This window comes from Oryx dammah, unplaced genomic scaffold (assembly GCF_014754425.2).
Source record: "Oryx dammah isolate SB20612 unplaced genomic scaffold, SCBI_Odam_1.1 HiC_scaffold_27, whole genome shotgun sequence".
NCBI classification, from domain to species: domain Eukaryota; kingdom Metazoa; phylum Chordata; class Mammalia; order Artiodactyla; family Bovidae; genus Oryx; species Oryx dammah.
Genome location: NW_024070211.1, coordinates 4117829 through 4134019, shown reverse-complemented (window position 1 = coordinate 4134019; position 16191 = coordinate 4117829). Strand labels below are relative to the sequence as shown.

At 59.2% G+C, this 16191-nt stretch overlaps 1 protein-coding gene across 1 annotated transcript in view; it reads left to right on the top strand.

Moving 5' to 3' along the window:
• Positions 1 to 16191, top strand: part of KIF17 (kinesin family member 17) — a 53178-nt gene that overhangs the window by 7799 nt on the left and 29188 nt on the right. Inside the window, exons 4-7 of the mRNA XM_040229473.1 lie at positions 3436 to 3625; positions 6645 to 7097; positions 11509 to 11618; positions 15995 to 16142. Of these exons, the coding sequence (XP_040085407.1) occupies positions 3436 to 3625; positions 6645 to 7097; positions 11509 to 11618; positions 15995 to 16142 (901 nt within the window). The remainder of the gene's footprint in view (positions 1 to 3435; positions 3626 to 6644; positions 7098 to 11508; positions 11619 to 15994; positions 16143 to 16191) is intronic.

Genomic DNA, 16191 nt, shown 5'->3' with positions numbered 1-16191 from the left:
ACACTTGTCCTGGCTTCATTTGGAGGGGCTGTGAGTTCCTCTCTGACCTGCAACCATTAAATACCCCACCCGAACACATCTGACCCCCAAGGAGCAGCTGTTTTGAAAAAAAAAAAACACTTTTTTTGTACACTTTTTTGTTTGTACTGATCACATGGTGGAAAAAATCCTTAAAAATTAGAGCCAGAAAGACCCTTAGAGAGCTTCTAAGTCCACAATCTTTTCGTGGTGGAGATGAGGAAACTGAGTCCCAGGGAGGCGAAGGGACTTGGCCAAGGTCACACAGCAAGTTGCTAGTAATGGTACTGGTACCAGAGTGTGTGGGATCTGAGTGGTCAGGTGCTTTTTCTTCCCAGACTTTTTGGGGTGGGCAATATAGGAAACCTGGGGGGCCATGAGAAGCCAACGACAGGGTTCCATTCGAGGGAGGGACGTCCATGAGTTGATGCATCCATTCAGCAGAGACGGCTGACCTGGGAGATGCCAGCCCGCAGACCACGGCAGGTCCACCTCCTGTGTGCCAGCCCCCCCAGTCCCCGTCCAGCCCAGGACCTGCCCCCAGCCCCCTCCTCCTCAGCTCCTCGAAGACACAGCGATTTGCCCTTTCTACACGGGAGCCTCCAGCCACCTCCTGCGGTCTTTCCACTGTCTTCTCTCTCCTGGAGCTGGAGCAGCTGAGTCATCACTCAGCCCCCAGACAGGGAAATGGGGACAGCAGCAGGGGGTCCCCTCCCCTTCCTCCCTACCCTGGACCCTAGGATAGGGTAAGTTAGCCAGGCCCTCGAGGGGGCCAGTGCTCAGGGCTGGCAGCTCATGCACTTGGCCCAGCTGGCCTCCAGGCCTCCAGCCTGGTAAGCCGGGCTGCCTGGAGGTAGAGGGTCGCCTATAACTGATGTGCTCAGAGACCCCCGCCTTGGGTGCACCGAACGCTCTCCCAGGAGGTGCAACCAGGTTCTTGTATAAGCCTGACCAGAGCCTCAGGAAGAGCTGCTGTTTTTATCCTTTATTACAGAAGAGGAGCCTGAGGCTCCTAGTTGCCTAGGTGCGAACCGGCCCAAGGGTACAGTCAGTAAAGGACAGAGGTGGAATTTGCGCCCAGGTGGCCAGGTTCTGCAGCACAGTGCAGGGCCTGATAATGCTGGTCATTAGAGGAGGTTGAATCACTGGAGTCAGCAAGGAAGCGGGAAGCGGATTATACCCCCTCCCCCCAACCACCACGAACCGCCCTCAGAGAACCCTGCTCACCACTGGGTGGCGAGGACCCCCCTCCTCCACGGGGACACATCCTGACTCTGGACCAGGCGGCATGGTCCTGCTCCTGCACACAGCAGGCGCACGTGCCCACCCGGCTGCATCCCAGCTGGTTGCCATGGCGACCGGGCCGGCCTGGCATTTGGGAGGAGCAGTTACCAAGGAAGGTGGGGCACAGCTGGCGGCTGACACTCCGGAGGAGGGTGGGGATGGGAACAGCAGGCGCCGGTGGGGAGGGCTCAGGAGATGAGGTAGGGCCTAAAAATGGGAGTGGGGGAGACCCTTATGTGAGGGTCATCTCTCTGTGGAGAGCGATGGCCTCACCTCCATATCTGGGTTCACTGAACCCCCTCCAAGCTCCCTCAGAGCTTCCTTTATCTCCATTGTCTTCTTAGCCCTCCCAGTAGCCCTGCGGGGAATAGGGTTTATCATCCTCCCTTTACAGATGGACGTCCCCGGTGGCTCAGACAGTAAGCATCTGCCTATAATGAGGGAGACCGGGGTTCAGTCCCTGGGTCGGGAAGATCCCCTGGAGAAAGCCGTGGCACCCCACTACAGTACTCTTGTCTGGAAAATCCCATGGATGGAGGAGCCTGGTGGGCTACAGTCCATGGGGTCACAAAGAGTCGGACACGACTGCGCAATTTCACTTTCACTTTAAAGATGAGACCGAGGCCAAGAGAGGCAATGTGACTTCCCTAAAAAGTAGCAAGTCCGGATCAAGTGTCTAGCCCGGGCCTGTCTGAGTACAGATGAGAAGCTGCGTTCTCCCGAGGCTGGGAGCGCCATCCCCTCACCCGCCCACCGCATGCCCAGCCGGCACCTAGGCCGCAGCGCGTGCACACCTTCTCCCAGGCCGCCCTCCAGCCCTGCTCGGTGGGCCACATCTCCCGCTTCTGGCCTTTGGGCTCCATCCTCACAGCTACCTCCAAGGTCAAGGTCGGCCCTGTGTCGTCCTCCAGGGCGCTGCAGGGAAAGTTGCTCAGTCGTGTCCGGCTCTTTGCGACCCGGTGGACTATACAGTCCGTGGAATTCTCCAGGCCAGGATCCTCGAGTCGGTAGCCTTTCCCTTCTCCAGGGGATCTTCCCAACCCAGGGATCGAACCCAGGTCTCCCGCGTTGCGGGTAGATTCTTTACCTGCTGAGCCACCAGGGAAGCCGCTGCGGAGTCTGTCCTAATTCCAGCCTCTGGAGTCATCCGCTGCTGCCTCCAGCAAGTCAGTCACTTAGCCTTTCTGTGCCTCGGCGGCTTAACTGTTCGCTGAGACCCGATCCTTTAGTCTGGGTCTGGCTCCTTCTCCAGACGGGCAGCTAGGGCAAGCCGGTGCTGGCCACCCTCACTCACCACCTGCCTGCCCTCCCAACTCTGCAGCAGGGATCCAACCCCACCTGTGACCCTGAAGCCGCCCCGGGGCACAACATACGAGCCTGCCCTGGCCCAGAGCAGCAGACAGATGGCTTCTGTCCCAGTTCATTCTTGCTCCTGCCAGAGTGGTTTGTATTTCCTCTCACACTGGAAAAATATTGCGTTTCACAGCTCTATGTCAGCAACAGCTTGGCTGCCTGGAGAGTGAGCGAGCAGCAGTCAGATAAATTAATTTACTCGCTGCCGTCCTGCTGAGGGCTGGAGGGAGCCACGGGCCAGGCTGAGCTGTGGGCCAGCGGGGGCTCTGGGCAGCAGACGGCCCTTCACACACCATGGTCCATGGGTTTGGGACCATTCCTGTTGCCCTGGAGCCGTGGCAGAGAGACGCGGGCAGAAACCATGTTGGCAAGGCAGGCGAGAAACACTCAGAGCCCTTGGGTGAACGACCACTGGGTCTGGAAACCGCCTCCACAACCAGGACATCAACGGCAGCAGTGAGGCCCGCGACGGCCGCTCATGGAGCACTCGCTAGGTGCTAGGCATTGCCTGCCGTGCATTGCACAGGCCTTGGTTCACAGAGTCCCCACCGTCTCCCTAGGAAATGTCCATTTCACAGATGTGGAAACTGAGGCTCAGGGAGGTGATGTGGCTGGCCCAAGGTCGCACAATGAGGAAGTGGCGGGGGTGACCTTGAGGCTGTTCTACCTGGTCTGTGACAGGGGAATTCGAGGTGCCAACCTGCCCCGCAAGAGGGCAGACGTGGTGGGCACTGACGGGCCCTTCCCTGGGGAGCCCTGACCCGAGTCTCCTGCCAACAGCTGAAGGAGCACCCGGAGAAGGGGGTGTACGTGAAGGGGCTGTCCATTCACACGGTGCGCAGCGTGGCCCAGTGCGAGCACATCGTGGAGGCGGGCTGCAAGAACCGCTCCGTGGGCTGCACCCTGATGAACAAGGACTCCTCTCGCTCTCACTCCATCTTCACCATCAGCATCGAGATCTACGCCGTAGGTGGGTGAGGCCGGGCGGGGTTGGAGGGGCGGATCTCCCAAGCCCGACGCCCACTCCTAAGCACCCAGACCCTTCACCTCTCGGAGCCGCCAGGGCCCCAGCTGGGAGGAGATGCTGGGATTGCCCGGAGGAACTGCGCGAGGCCCATCCCTGTGCCAGGACCCATGTTTAAAGGAGAGACAGCATTACCACCACCAGTAATAACACCGGCAGTTGCTATGGTGCACTTGCTCCCTGCCAGGCAATGCATGTGCATTGGCCCATTTGCTCCTTACCACCCCAGGAGGTGGATACTGATAGCATCCCCATTTTACAGATGAGGAAACTGAGGTCACACAACTAGAAAGTCTCTGAGCTGGGCCTCTGTCCCAGGGGTCTGTCCCCCAGAGCATGTGCCACCCAGAACTCTTGCTGTTTTTTTTTTTCCCTACCCAGTACTTTAGAGTATTTGTTTATTTTGGCTGCGTCAGGTCTTAGCTGCTGCACACATGCTCTTTGGTGTGGGACCGGCCGTCTAGTCATGGCTCCCAGGCTTGGTTGCCCCACGGCACGTGGGATCTTATTATAACAGTTCCCCAACCAGGATCAAACCTGCATCCCCTGCCCTGGAAGGTGGATTCCTAACCACTGGACCACCGGGAAAGTCCTCTGGATTCTCCTCTTTCTGTGATGCTTTCTACTCCTGAGATGCTCTCTACTCTCTCTTCCTTTTTCTCTCTCTCTCTTCCTGGAAATGTTACTGAGAAGGGGAAGAGGAAAGATAGGAAGAAGTACTCGTTTATTTCAGGTCACCTGTGGGTGCCCTGCTGAGCCCTTTTCACACTTCATTCTGTTGAAGTCTCACAGCAGAGTCCCAAATGCAGGCAGGCCTTACAACTCCCACTGACAGGCCAGGAAACGAGGCTCTGAGAGAAAGGGACCTGCTGGTTCAAGGTCCCACTTATGTGCTGGTTCAAGGTCCCACTTACATGCTGCAAGTCTCTGCTTAACTGCCAAGAGGTGGAGCTGGGACTTGAACCCACGTTGCTTTGACCTCTGGGTTTTCCGCACTCACACTGCAGCTGCCTCCGACTGTGTGGTTCATTCATCCCAGACAAAACTCTGCAGAGCAGTGGAGCAGGGAGCAGCCTCGGCTCACATAGGAATGTAGTTCTGGAGAGATCCTAGCCCAAGGTCAAGGCCTGGGTCGCTGGAAGTCCACTCAGCATGATGCCCAGCTGTGGGCTGACCTGGCCCCAGGCCAACCCCCCTGAACCAGAGTTGCCCGGGTGCAGACACAGAGCCTGGGGTGACAGTGCGGTCTCATCTTCATGTGATGGGGAGCTGGGACTCAGCCGGGTGAGGACAGGTGAGGAAGGGAGGGGAGCGCGGCCCTGTGGGGGCTTCTCCGTCTCTGCAGATGAGTTTGCAGGATGAGGCAGGCTGCCTGCAAGCAGGTTTTTAAAGAATTTTTAAGATGTTTATTGTTTTCATGATAAAAGAGGTTCCCAACCCAGGGATCGAACCCAGGTCTCCCGAATTGCAGGCAGATTCTTTACCAGCTGAGCCACCAGGGAAGCCCAACAGAGGTTCAAATAAAGACATTTAAGAGTTAAGAGAAAAGTAGGAGAAATTACAAACACAACTAACTGTTAACACCTGAGCATATATTCTTTTGGTCCTTTTTTTCCCTATGAAAATTTTAACCACAACTGAATCTTAAGTTTCTTCCCAATGCCGTCCTTACGAATGTTCCCACGTCGTTCTGCCACGTCTTCCTGACCGCGGGAGGTGGATGGATGGTCCTCCTCTCCCCACCCCACGCCCATTTCCAGTTTCTCTGTGTTGTAAACTATGCAGCGATGAACATTTTTGTGCACAAAACCTTTTCTGCTTATAGAGTCACCTCAGCTTCCCTGGAGCAGGCCTCCTGGGATGAGGGTGCAAACCTGTCTAAGGCACCTGGTGCATTCTGCAAAGAACTGTCCAGAAGGGTGTCTCCAAGTCCTTCCTGCCTGCTGCTGCTTAAAAAAAAAAAAAATAGCCCAAAGAATCAAGCAGCCCCTTGCATGCTCAAGACTCCACTAGGCATCAGCCAGACCTTTTCTTCACTTCAGGTAGCTGTGTTCCTGGGCAAAGCCGGGACAGTTGTGGTTTCAACGAGCAGGAAACCAAGGCGGAAGTTCCCTCCCCTCCTCTCATCTCACCCCAGGAGCACTTGCTGTGTGGCAGGTGTGACCCTTCAGGGTGGTCTTGGTTCCCGTGTTACTGAGAGAAAGGCTGAGACTCCCGCAGCTCCCGAGGGATAGTACCCAGACTGGATCCCTCGGGTCTTCGCAAGCGCAAGCGATGCTCTGGGCCCCTGCTCCCAAGGCACTCGGCACCTGGGTATGCCTGCCAGCGCAGCCGTGGTCCCTGCGGTCCTGGGCGTGTTCTCAGGGCACGAAGCCCTGCTGCGTGCTGCGCCCAGAGTGGGCTCCATGACAGTGCTGTCTGTTTACCCCTTCCATCAGCCAGCCCTGCTGGGGAGCTGTTGTCAGCCTCATTTTGTCGGTGTGAGAATCGAAGATCAGGGCAGGATATGGCTCTGCCAAGGTCACATAGCAAGTAGGAGGCAGGGCTTGGATGGGAACTGGGTCCCCGGGTCCCCGGGTCTCCGAAGCTGATATTTTTCTGCACTGAAGGCCGGCAGCTTCCTGGAGACCCAGACCGGTCCAACCTCCCACCCTCCACCGCGCAGGAGCTGTCGCGGTGGCAGCAAGAAACCCCAGGCCCTCCGGGAACAGCGTGCGCCTCCCAGCCCCTGCTCCCTGGAGGGTCGGCCCGGGGTTCTGACTGCTTAGCAAACCATGTGACCTTGGGCAAGTCACAGGCCCTTTCTGAGCTTCACTTTTCTCACCTGTAACGTGGGCACAATCCTAGCGGCCCTCTTCGTGGGGCTCCTATGAGACCTTGGTGGGCGGGGAGCACGCAGAGCCTCCTTCCTGCAGGGGGTCGCCGCACCCCAGGCCCCTCACCCCTCTGTCTGGTCTGTCTGCAGACGAGCGGGGCAAGGACCACCTCCGCGCGGGCAAGCTGAACCTGGTGGACTTGGCAGGCAGCGAGCGGCAGTCCAAGACGGGCGCCACGGGGGAGCGGCTCAAGGAAGCCACCAAGATCAACCTGTCTCTGTCGGCGCTGGGCAACGTCATCTCGGCCCTGGTGGACGGGCGCTGCCGGCACATCCCCTACCGGGACTCGAAGCTGACCCGGCTGCTCCAGGACTCACTGGGCGGCAACACCAAGACGCTGATGGTGGCCTGCCTGTCGCCCGCCGACAACAACTACGATGAGACGCTCAGCACGCTGCGCTACGCCAACCGAGCCAAGAACATCCGGAACAAGCCGCGCATCAACGAGGACCCGAAGGACGCCCTGCTGCGCGAGTACCAGGAGGAGATCAAGAAACTCAAGGCCATCCTGGCTCAGCAGATGGGCCCTGGCAGCCTGTCAGGTGGGCGGCGCGGCAGGGGGTGCGCGGCAGGGCAGCTGGAGCCAGGAACGTGCTCTCCCCGTGTCTGCCCGCCTCCAGTTCCCCATCTGAGGGGCGTGGAAGCCGTGCCCCACCTCCTGCTAGCTGCATGTGAGCGTGGATTTTGAACAGCCAGGGAGAACCCTGCTTGGGGACGGCCCCTGGGGGTGGAGGTATGTGTCCACCGATGCCCCAGGGAGAGGCCAGTCCTTCCTGGCCTGTCCCAGCAGCTGGAGGCTCCATCCCCGTTCCCTGCCTCCAGGCCGCACATCAGTCCTCCCACCTGTCTGCCTGCTGGCTCCGTGGCAGCCCAGTCGTGATGTGGTGCTGCTGAGCAGCGGGGTGACTGACACCCCCGCCCCCGTGTCCCCGCATCCTGCCTCCTCTCCCAGAGAGGCACCTTGGGACGGCGTTAGGCTGCCACCCGGCAGGTGTCAATCCAGACCTGGAGCCTGGGCCTGCAGAGCCCTTCCTTGTGGCTGAGGGGCTCCAGGGTCATCTGTCTGAGAATTCCTGGGAGGAAGGGAGCACCAAAGAACCTGAGTCCATGGATCCATTCATCCACCTCCCCCCTTCCTCTCTGTCCATCCGTTCTCGGCCTGCACTGATCCACTCAGCCCCGCCTCCATCTACCCATCCACTCAGCCCGCCAGCCCACCCCCACCCACTCCATTATTTAACCACCACCCTTCTCTCCGCCCACCCCATCTACCCTCCTCTGCCTGCTCATTCACTCCATCCTGCCATCCGTCCTCGAATCTCCCTTTCCTCTCACCCTCCCCCACCCACTCACACCCCAGCTGTGTGTGGCCCTGGACTGGACCTGGGGACCCAGAGATGACTCAGATCCAGGTTCTGCCTCATGGTTAACCTAGTCTCCCTGGGGAGGGAAGGGACACTCCCGCAGAGGAGTGTGTGCCTTGGGCAGAGAGCCGGACAGGGCACTGCAGGGCAGAGGGAGCGTGTGGAGTGGGGGCTGGGCCCTCAGGGAAGGCTTCACAGAGGAGGAGGGGTGCTTGAGTGGAGTCTAGCAGGGTGAGAAGTCTCCTGTTAGGATGAGGGTGGTCAGTCTGTGCAGGGAGGCACAAAAGTCTCAGGTGACTTTGGGGACCCACAAGGATTAATAGATCTTCTGGCTGCCTGGGAAGCTGCCCAGGTGTAGGGATTGGCAGGGGCTGGCAGGGACGAAGTGAAGATGGCCTTGACCACCACGGTGAGGGCTTCCTCTTGGGCAGCCTGCCTTCCTCCTCTTTCCCTCCGGCCCCAGGATCTGCTGGGGCCCCCCAACCCTAATGCAGCAGCTGACATGCTTGCAGACCTCCTGTGGTTGCCACGGCAGACTTTCGGGCTGCGGGCTGTGTCCTGTCGTCCTGGATTCGGAGCGTAGAGCCCAAACAAGCTGGGATGATGGTGCCTGGCAGGCAGAGAGCCGAGAGCCAGGCAGTAGCCGCTGCCTCACATTCTGGCTTCTTGGGGAAGTGACTTAGATGCCCCCGAGCCTCAGTGTCCTCATCTGTGAAATGGGTCACCCGCCTTGTGATGGCTGTGGGGCAGTTGGGAGGACTGCATGAGATGGTTCACGTGTGGGCTTAGCCCAGAACTTGTCCCGTAAGGTTCCACAGACTGTACCTGATGCTTTGACTTTATAGAGTTGGGCCTCAAGCCCAGCCAGGGGTGTCTGACTCAGAGTGCCAGGTGTCCCCATCGCCCGGTACACCCCGTGAGCCGGCGCCCTCTCAGCCCTAGCCCTCCCTCTGGCCACCAGCATATTTCTCCCTCCCCTTTTCAGCAACACGGGAAACACTGGTCTGTTTTCACCGGCCCGCCACCTTGCCCCTAGTTCACGCAGGCCCTGTGCTCCCAGCCCGCTGAAGCCGCCTCCTGGTTTTTAGAAGGGTCACTTATTTCTTTATTTCTGGCTGCGCGGGGCCTTGGTCACCGCATGGGCTCTTCCCAGTTGTCCACTCTGCGGTTGTGTGCAGGCTTCTCACTGCACTGGCTTCTCTTGTGTAGCCGGGCTCCAGGACGCACGGGCTTCAGAAGTTGCGGCGTTAGGGCCCAGCAGTCGTGGTTCACAGGCTCAGTTGCTCTGCGGCATGTGGGATCTTCCCAGACCGAGAATCGAACCCATGCCTGCTGGTGATAAAATCCAGCGATCGGTCTTCCGGAGGCCCCACCTGCCCTCTGTATCCATTGACTCAGACGATCCCCTCCCTCGTCCTTGAAGCCCTTGCTTCCTGGACACCCTCACCCCAGTCCCCCTGCCCCTCCAGCCGCTCCTCCTCAGCTCCCTTGGACGAGTCTCCCCATCTTCCTGACGTCAGGTTGTCCTGGGGCCGGTCCTCCAGCCTCTTCTCTGTCTACACTGGCTCCTCTGGTCTCACGGCTTTAACCACCACCTCCCCGCTCACGAGTCTCACACGTGGACCTCTATCCTGGCTGTGTGATGTGTGCCCAGGTCTTAATTTATACAGCTGACTGAGTGGTGACACAGAGAGGTCAATGTCATCGCAAGAAAGTGTTAACATTACTCGGCTACCCTGGCGATGAGAGGCAGGCCACTCAGGGCCACGGGGTGGGGAGGAAGCACCAGAGGGGGTCAATCTGCAGAGGAGCCAGGGGCAGCCTGAGCCAGAGCCGTGATCGAGGTTTTGGTGGAAAGACACAGCAGGCAGGAGAAAGGGCCCAGGACTGACTAGTTTGAGGAAGCCTGGCGGGATCAGGGCATAATGCTATCCTTGCTTGCCTGGTGCTGGCCCTAGTTGATTTCGGGCAGAGGAAATACTGGCTTCCGGTGGGAGCGTTAGAAGCAGCCGTGGACTTGAGGTTGGTTGGTTTGCGTATGAAAGGTGGGCTCCTCCAAATGCTGTCGACTCCCCCTAGGAATTGGCTGACCCTGGGAGGACTGTCCCCCCCAGGCCATCAAGCCCCCCAGGGTGTTAAAACATCATTAAAATGAACCTGATCAATACACCATGTCCTCTGAATTCCAGTCTTGAACATCCTGCCATCTATCTAATTATCACTCCAAACCTAATGTATGGGACACTGAGCGCTGAATCTTCCCCAGTCCTGCAGCTGTCCCCACCCGGCTGGTGGCACCTCTCTCCTTCCAGATGTTCAAGCCAGAAACCTTGGTGTCATCATCCTTGGCTTCTCACTTTTGCCCTCTTGCTTTTGTTGTATCTACCTTTAGAACAATGTCTAAACCTTTAGCTGATGGCATCACCGACTCTATGGACGTGACTGAGCAAGCTCCGGGAGTTGGTGATGGACAGGGAAGCCTGGCATGCTGCAGTCCATGGGGTCGCAAAGACTCAGACACAACTGAGCGACTGAACTGAACTGAACCTTTGGAGCAGGTCCAGACTCTGTCCACTGCAACCCCATGGCCTGAGCCGCTAGCATTTCTCACCTGAATTACTGCAGAGGCACCCCCCCCCCCCGCAACAGGTCTCTTGGCTTGTGCTTTTGGTACTCCACGCGGCAGCCAGGGAGCTCCTGTTCAGACGGGAGTCCTGCCCTGCCCAAGCCCTCCAATGGCCCGGTGGAACCCCAACTTTGAAGCCAGAGTCCTCGCCAGGGCCGGCAGGTTCCCCTCTGCCATGCCCTTGGCTCACACTCTCCCTCGCTCGCTCTGCTCCAACCTCAGTGGCCTCCCGGCTCTTCTTGCAACAGTCCCGGCCCTCTGCCTACCACAGGGCCTTGGCACTCACCACTCCCTCTGTCTATCCCTGGGATCTCTGCCTGACCCTCTCCCTCCCTTCCTTCAGATCACTGCTTTCCACACACCTTGGCCAAGAGGACTCTCCTGTCCACAGGATTTAAATTACAGCCCTTCCACCTGGTCTTCTCCGCACCCTCCCTGCTTGCTTTCTCTTCTTCGGAAGAATCGCTTTGCCTCTTGCCGGCCTTTCTTCCCCAGACGGAAGGGATATGTGTGTGGAGTCCTGACTGCTGTGTTCAGTGCCAAACCCCCAGGTGCCCAAGAAAGGCTTGCTGGACGAGCACGCTGGCATTTTACATAGAGATGCGCTCAAAATAGGCTCAGTACTGAGGTCTTGTTATATGAGCACACGGTTGTCATTTATGGTTTTCTGCTTAGTTTCTAGGAGCTTTCTAGGTGGCTCAGCGGGAAGAAAGTCTGCCTGCCAACACAGGAGACTTGAGTTTGATCCCCGATCCAGGAAGACTCCCTGGAAAAGGAAATGGCAACCCACTCCAGTATTCTTGCCTGAGAAATCCCGAGCATTTCCCAGAGGAGCCTGGCGGGCTACAGTCCCTAGGGTCGCAGAGTCGCCATGACTCTGAGCACACATAGGCGCGCGCATGCTTGGTTCCGGCAGACCACGCACACCTTGGTCAGAGGCCCTCGCTTCTGCTTTTCTCCCAGCTCTGCTGAACAGTCGGGTGCCCCCAAGCCCTGTCCAGATTGAGGAAAAGCCGTTGTCTCCACCTGTGATGCAGCGCGACATGGAGGCTGAGAAGCAGCTGATCCGGGAGGTGAGGCGCGGGGCGGGCCGGTGGGCCCCGCGGGAGGTGGGGCTCCAGGACTAGACTGCCTCCCCGCCGCCCTCCCCTGGAGGGCTTGCCCAAGGTCACACAGCCGAGGCGAATCTGAGCCAGGATTTGAACCGGGGTTCCCGCCCCCAGAGCGCAGTCCGTCCCCCGTGAGTGCTGGTGTGGCGAGAAGAGAGGCGTCTGCCGGGCCGTCCGCCTCTGCCCCTCCGCCGTCTGCCCGTCCTGCTCGAAGGGCTGGCGGTGGAGCGACGGCAGGGGAGGGGCCGTCCCTGGTAGTGCGGCTGGCGGGTGCCTCACCGAGCAGGTCAGAGTGGGAGGGCTGGGGGGCAGAGAGCGGAGCATCCCGGGTGGGCCGCGGGGAGCCCCCAGGGGCACGGGTGGCCTCCCAGAAAGAAGCTGTCACCTTGGGGCCCCTGAGTCCTCCCGCCCACAGCTGATTGACAGGCGCGGAGCTGACCCCAGAGGCACGCACAGACACCTGTTTCTGGGGGTTCACATCCCGAGACCGCAGCATGGGGCGGGGCTTGACGTTCAGTGGTCCCTGCAGGCGGCTGGCTCTTCCCTGGTGGGAAGGCCAGCTCAGCAGGGGCTAGGGACGGCGCGTGTCTGCAGCTGGGCCTCTGCCCCTCAACTGTGACCTCAGACGGGCTCCGTCCTGGGGCCCCTGGAAGCCCCCGGGCAGGCTGAGGGGGCCTGGGGCCCAGCCTCTGGGAGGCAGACCGGGTGAGGCCTGGGCGGATCTCTGGGCTGTGGGCTGGAGGGCGGGGCTCATCGACCGAACCCCCGGGTGCCCATCGCGGGCGGGGGCTTGTACTGTTAAGTAGGGGCCTGGATGTAACCCCCAGTAGCTCCCAGTGGGGCCCCGTGAAGGCTCTGGCGGCTCAGCCGCTCACTCTACCTGTTCCCCTGCTGCCCCTGGGGCGGAGTCGGTGTCAGGCCGGCCTTGGAGCCCTGGGCCCAGCTCCTGAGCGGGGGGAGGAGGGGTCTTTGGGGATGTCTGAGCACAAGCCCGCAGGGTGAGAGCGGTTACACTCTGGGGTTCAGGGAGGGTTTTAGAATCACACAGGGATGAGTAGACATTGGCCGCAAAACAGTATGGGCTGGGGGCTGACGGAGCGGGCTGGAGTCGAGGGTAGGGACGGGCGGGGGTAGGGTGGGGTGGGCCTGGGGCTGGGAGGCAAACTTCCTGCCTGGGGAAGCTGGGTTGGGCGGGCGGGGGATCCTGGTAGCGTGAGAAGCAGGGCACTGCCGCCCCCTAGCGGTCATGGGGAGACGCGCTGCTCTTCTGGCCTGGCTGCTGGTGGAGCCAATGCTACCGTCTAAAGAATCTGCTCGCCAATGCAGGAGACGCCGGTTCAATCCCTAGGTCGGGAAGATCCCCTGGAGGAAATGGCAGCCCACTCCAGTATTCTTGCCTGCGAAATCCCATTTACAGAGGAGCTGGATGGGCTGCAGTCCGTGGGGTTGCAGAGAGACATGACCGAGCGACTAGACACGCAGGCACTGCAGGCGGGTTCTTTACCATCTGAGCTGCCAGGGAAGCCCTTCCTCATCTCTGGGAGTGGACAGAAGGCAGCTTTTCTGCTGCTGGAAGAGGCTAGGTGGTGTAAAAGGTGCCAGCCGGGCCTGGGGGAGTTCCTGGGTTTGCGTTCTCTCCGCCCCGCCTGTCCCATTCAGCCAGCCACAGGCATCTTCTGCACACCCGCTAGGTGCTGCAGCTGGAGGCGAGTCTGGGGCCAAGGCAGGTGGTGCTGTTTTTAATGCTGGAAGTAGCATGGCGATGTCCTGGTGGTCCCTGCAACTCTGTGCTCCCATCTCTTGGAGGAGGTGGCTCCTGGTTCAGTCCCTGGCCAGGGCCCTAGATCTCGCAAACTGCATGGCATGGCCAAAAAATAATAATAATGATTGGAAGTAGTAGAGCATGCTTTAGGGACTGGGAGGAATGATCTGGGACCACGGGGGCAGTCCAGTGTGGCAGAGGGGCAGGAACTGACAGAGCGGAGTCCTCCCGTGGCAGGGTTGGCCGTGGATGACTGCCCCAGCAGGATGCCAGAGGGGCTTCCCTGGCGGTCCAGCAGGTGAGACTTCACCTTCCAATGCCTGGGACACAGGTTTGATCCCTGATTGGGGAGCTGGGATCCCACCTGCCTCATGGCCAGAAAAAAAAAAAAAAAAAACATAAAACAGAAACAATATTGTAACAAATTCAATAAAAACTTTAAAAAGTGGCCCACATCAAAAAAAAAAAACAAAAAATCTTAAAAAAGAGGATGTGGGGGGAGGGTGACCTCTTCAGGAATATAATCTGCAAATATACTGAATCGCTTTGCTGTACAGATCAAAAAACATTTTGAAATCTCTATAACTGTGCAGTAAGGATTAAGTGGTTTCATGTTGGTAAAACCTTTTGTCATCAGCTCAGTTCAGTCGCTCAGTCGTGTCCGACTCTTTGCGACCCCATGGACTGCAGCACGCCAGGCCTCCCTGTCCATTGCCAGCTCCCGGAGTTCACTCACCCATGTCCACGGAGTCGGGGATGCCATCTAGCCATCTCCTCCTCTTGTCGCCCTTTCTCCCGCTCTTCCTCTATGAAGGGATGGACGGGGAATGGCGGGGAGGGAAGATGGAGAGACCGGAAAGAGGGCTCCCCACTTCAAGCTCCTCCTGTAATTTGGGGGTCACATGTTTACACGTGAGACCGGCGTGTGTGTGTGTGCAGAGAAGTGTGTGTGTCTCCAGTCAGGTCTTGCTAGGCTGTAGATGCCACTGGGCTGAGTCCCCGGTTGAACTGGGGTCAGGGCTGAAGTGCCGGCCCGGGGACCTCTGGGCAGGAGAAGGCAGGCGGGGTGAGGGCTGCAGGTCTCAGGGGGGCCGCCAGGAGCTGCGTGTGGTTCTGGGCAGGCTGGGCCCTCCCTGGGTCTCAGTGGCAGGTCAGCGGCACCTCGGCCGAGCTGCGGAAACCGCTGGGTCTTCATGATGGTCTGTCTCGTCTCCCGCCCTGGGAGCCCGGGCCAGCTGGCTGTGCCGTGCTGGGGGTCTGCGCTGGTCCCGTACTTCCCGGGGATCGGGTGGGCGTGTGCAGGGGCTCCCACCTCTAACCCTGTCCCGCCCCCTGGCTCACTGCCGCTGCAGGGCCACCCTGTCCAGAAGGCCGAAGCTCACAGGGTGTTGTGAGTTCACAGAGGTCCGGCCTTCCCCGGAGGGCACGCACTAGATGGCTGGACAGTCTGCCCAGATGTTCTGCTTCACGCACTTGCTGACTCAGTGGCACAGCACTCAGAGGTGCCCCTCTGTGCCCGGCATCACGGCTACAAGATGGCACAGTGCTTGCCCTCTGGCCGGGGAGTGGGGCAGTTCACCTATAATCAAACAAGCGCAGAGAATGGTGGAACTTCTGATCCAGGCTGAGAAGAAGTAAGCAAAGTGCCAGAGTGGCAGCGGGCATCCTCCGAGAGGGCGCTCACGGAAGGCCTCTCTGAGCGGTGTCGCTGAGCTGAGGCCCAAAGGGGTGAACTTGCCTCGGAGCGAGGGCAGAGGTCCTGAGGCTAGTGGGGGTCGGGGGAGTGGGTGTGTCTAGGAGTGGAAAGGGGCTGCTGTGCCCAAGTGTGACAAAGATGGGGTGGGCTGTCCGGGTCACTGAGGACTGGAGGTCAACTGGAGGAAGTAGATTTTATCCTCAACCATGGGAAGCCACTGAAGCGTGATCCATGGACACACAGCTGCCCCGTGGAGGAAGGTCTTACTCCAGAGTAGAAGTGGGGAACCAGGTCTGGGCAGGAACTGGTGGTGATGGGGAAGATGGATGGCTGAGCAGAGGTATAGTGATTTATTTTGTCTTCGATGGGTTGAAGACCGTTTGGTTAAACCGTATTTGTCGATGCAGAAAGGTGTTTGTGATCTATTGCTTTGTGGAAAAATTAGATTATAGACACATATACAGGCTTCCCAAGTGGCGCCAGCAGTAAAGAGCCCACGTGCCAATGCAGGGGACGTAAGAGATGTGGGTTTGATCCCAGGATCGGGAAGATCTCCTGGAGAAGGAAGTGGCAACCCACTCCAGTACTCTGGCCTGGAGAACCCCACGGACAGAGAAGTCTGGCGGGCTGCAGTCCATGGGGTCGCAAAGAAGACACTTAGCATGCACGCATATGTTACTAGCGTGTTAAAACACGCTCAGACAAAAGTTCAGAAGGGTCTTCCCCAGCCAGGAATCCCCCCAGTGTCGTGGAGATCATCTTACTTCTGTTCCCTGGGCTCAGCTGCGTTTCCTGGATTGTGGGACAGAGGAGGCTTCCCGAAAGCCCACGATTGGAAGCGGTGATAGAGCGCTCCCCTCTGTTCCCCGCTTGCCTCTCCAGGAGTACGAGGCGCGCCTGGCCCGGCTGAGGGCCGACTACGAGGCGGAGCAGGAGTCCAGGGCCCGGCTGGAGGAGGACATCACCGCCATGCGCAACTCATACGACGTGAAGCTGTCCACGCTGGAGCGGAACCTGCGCAAGGAGACAGGTGGGCCGCCCGGCAGGAGGAGCCCAGCCTGCTGCCCCGCCCCCCCCCT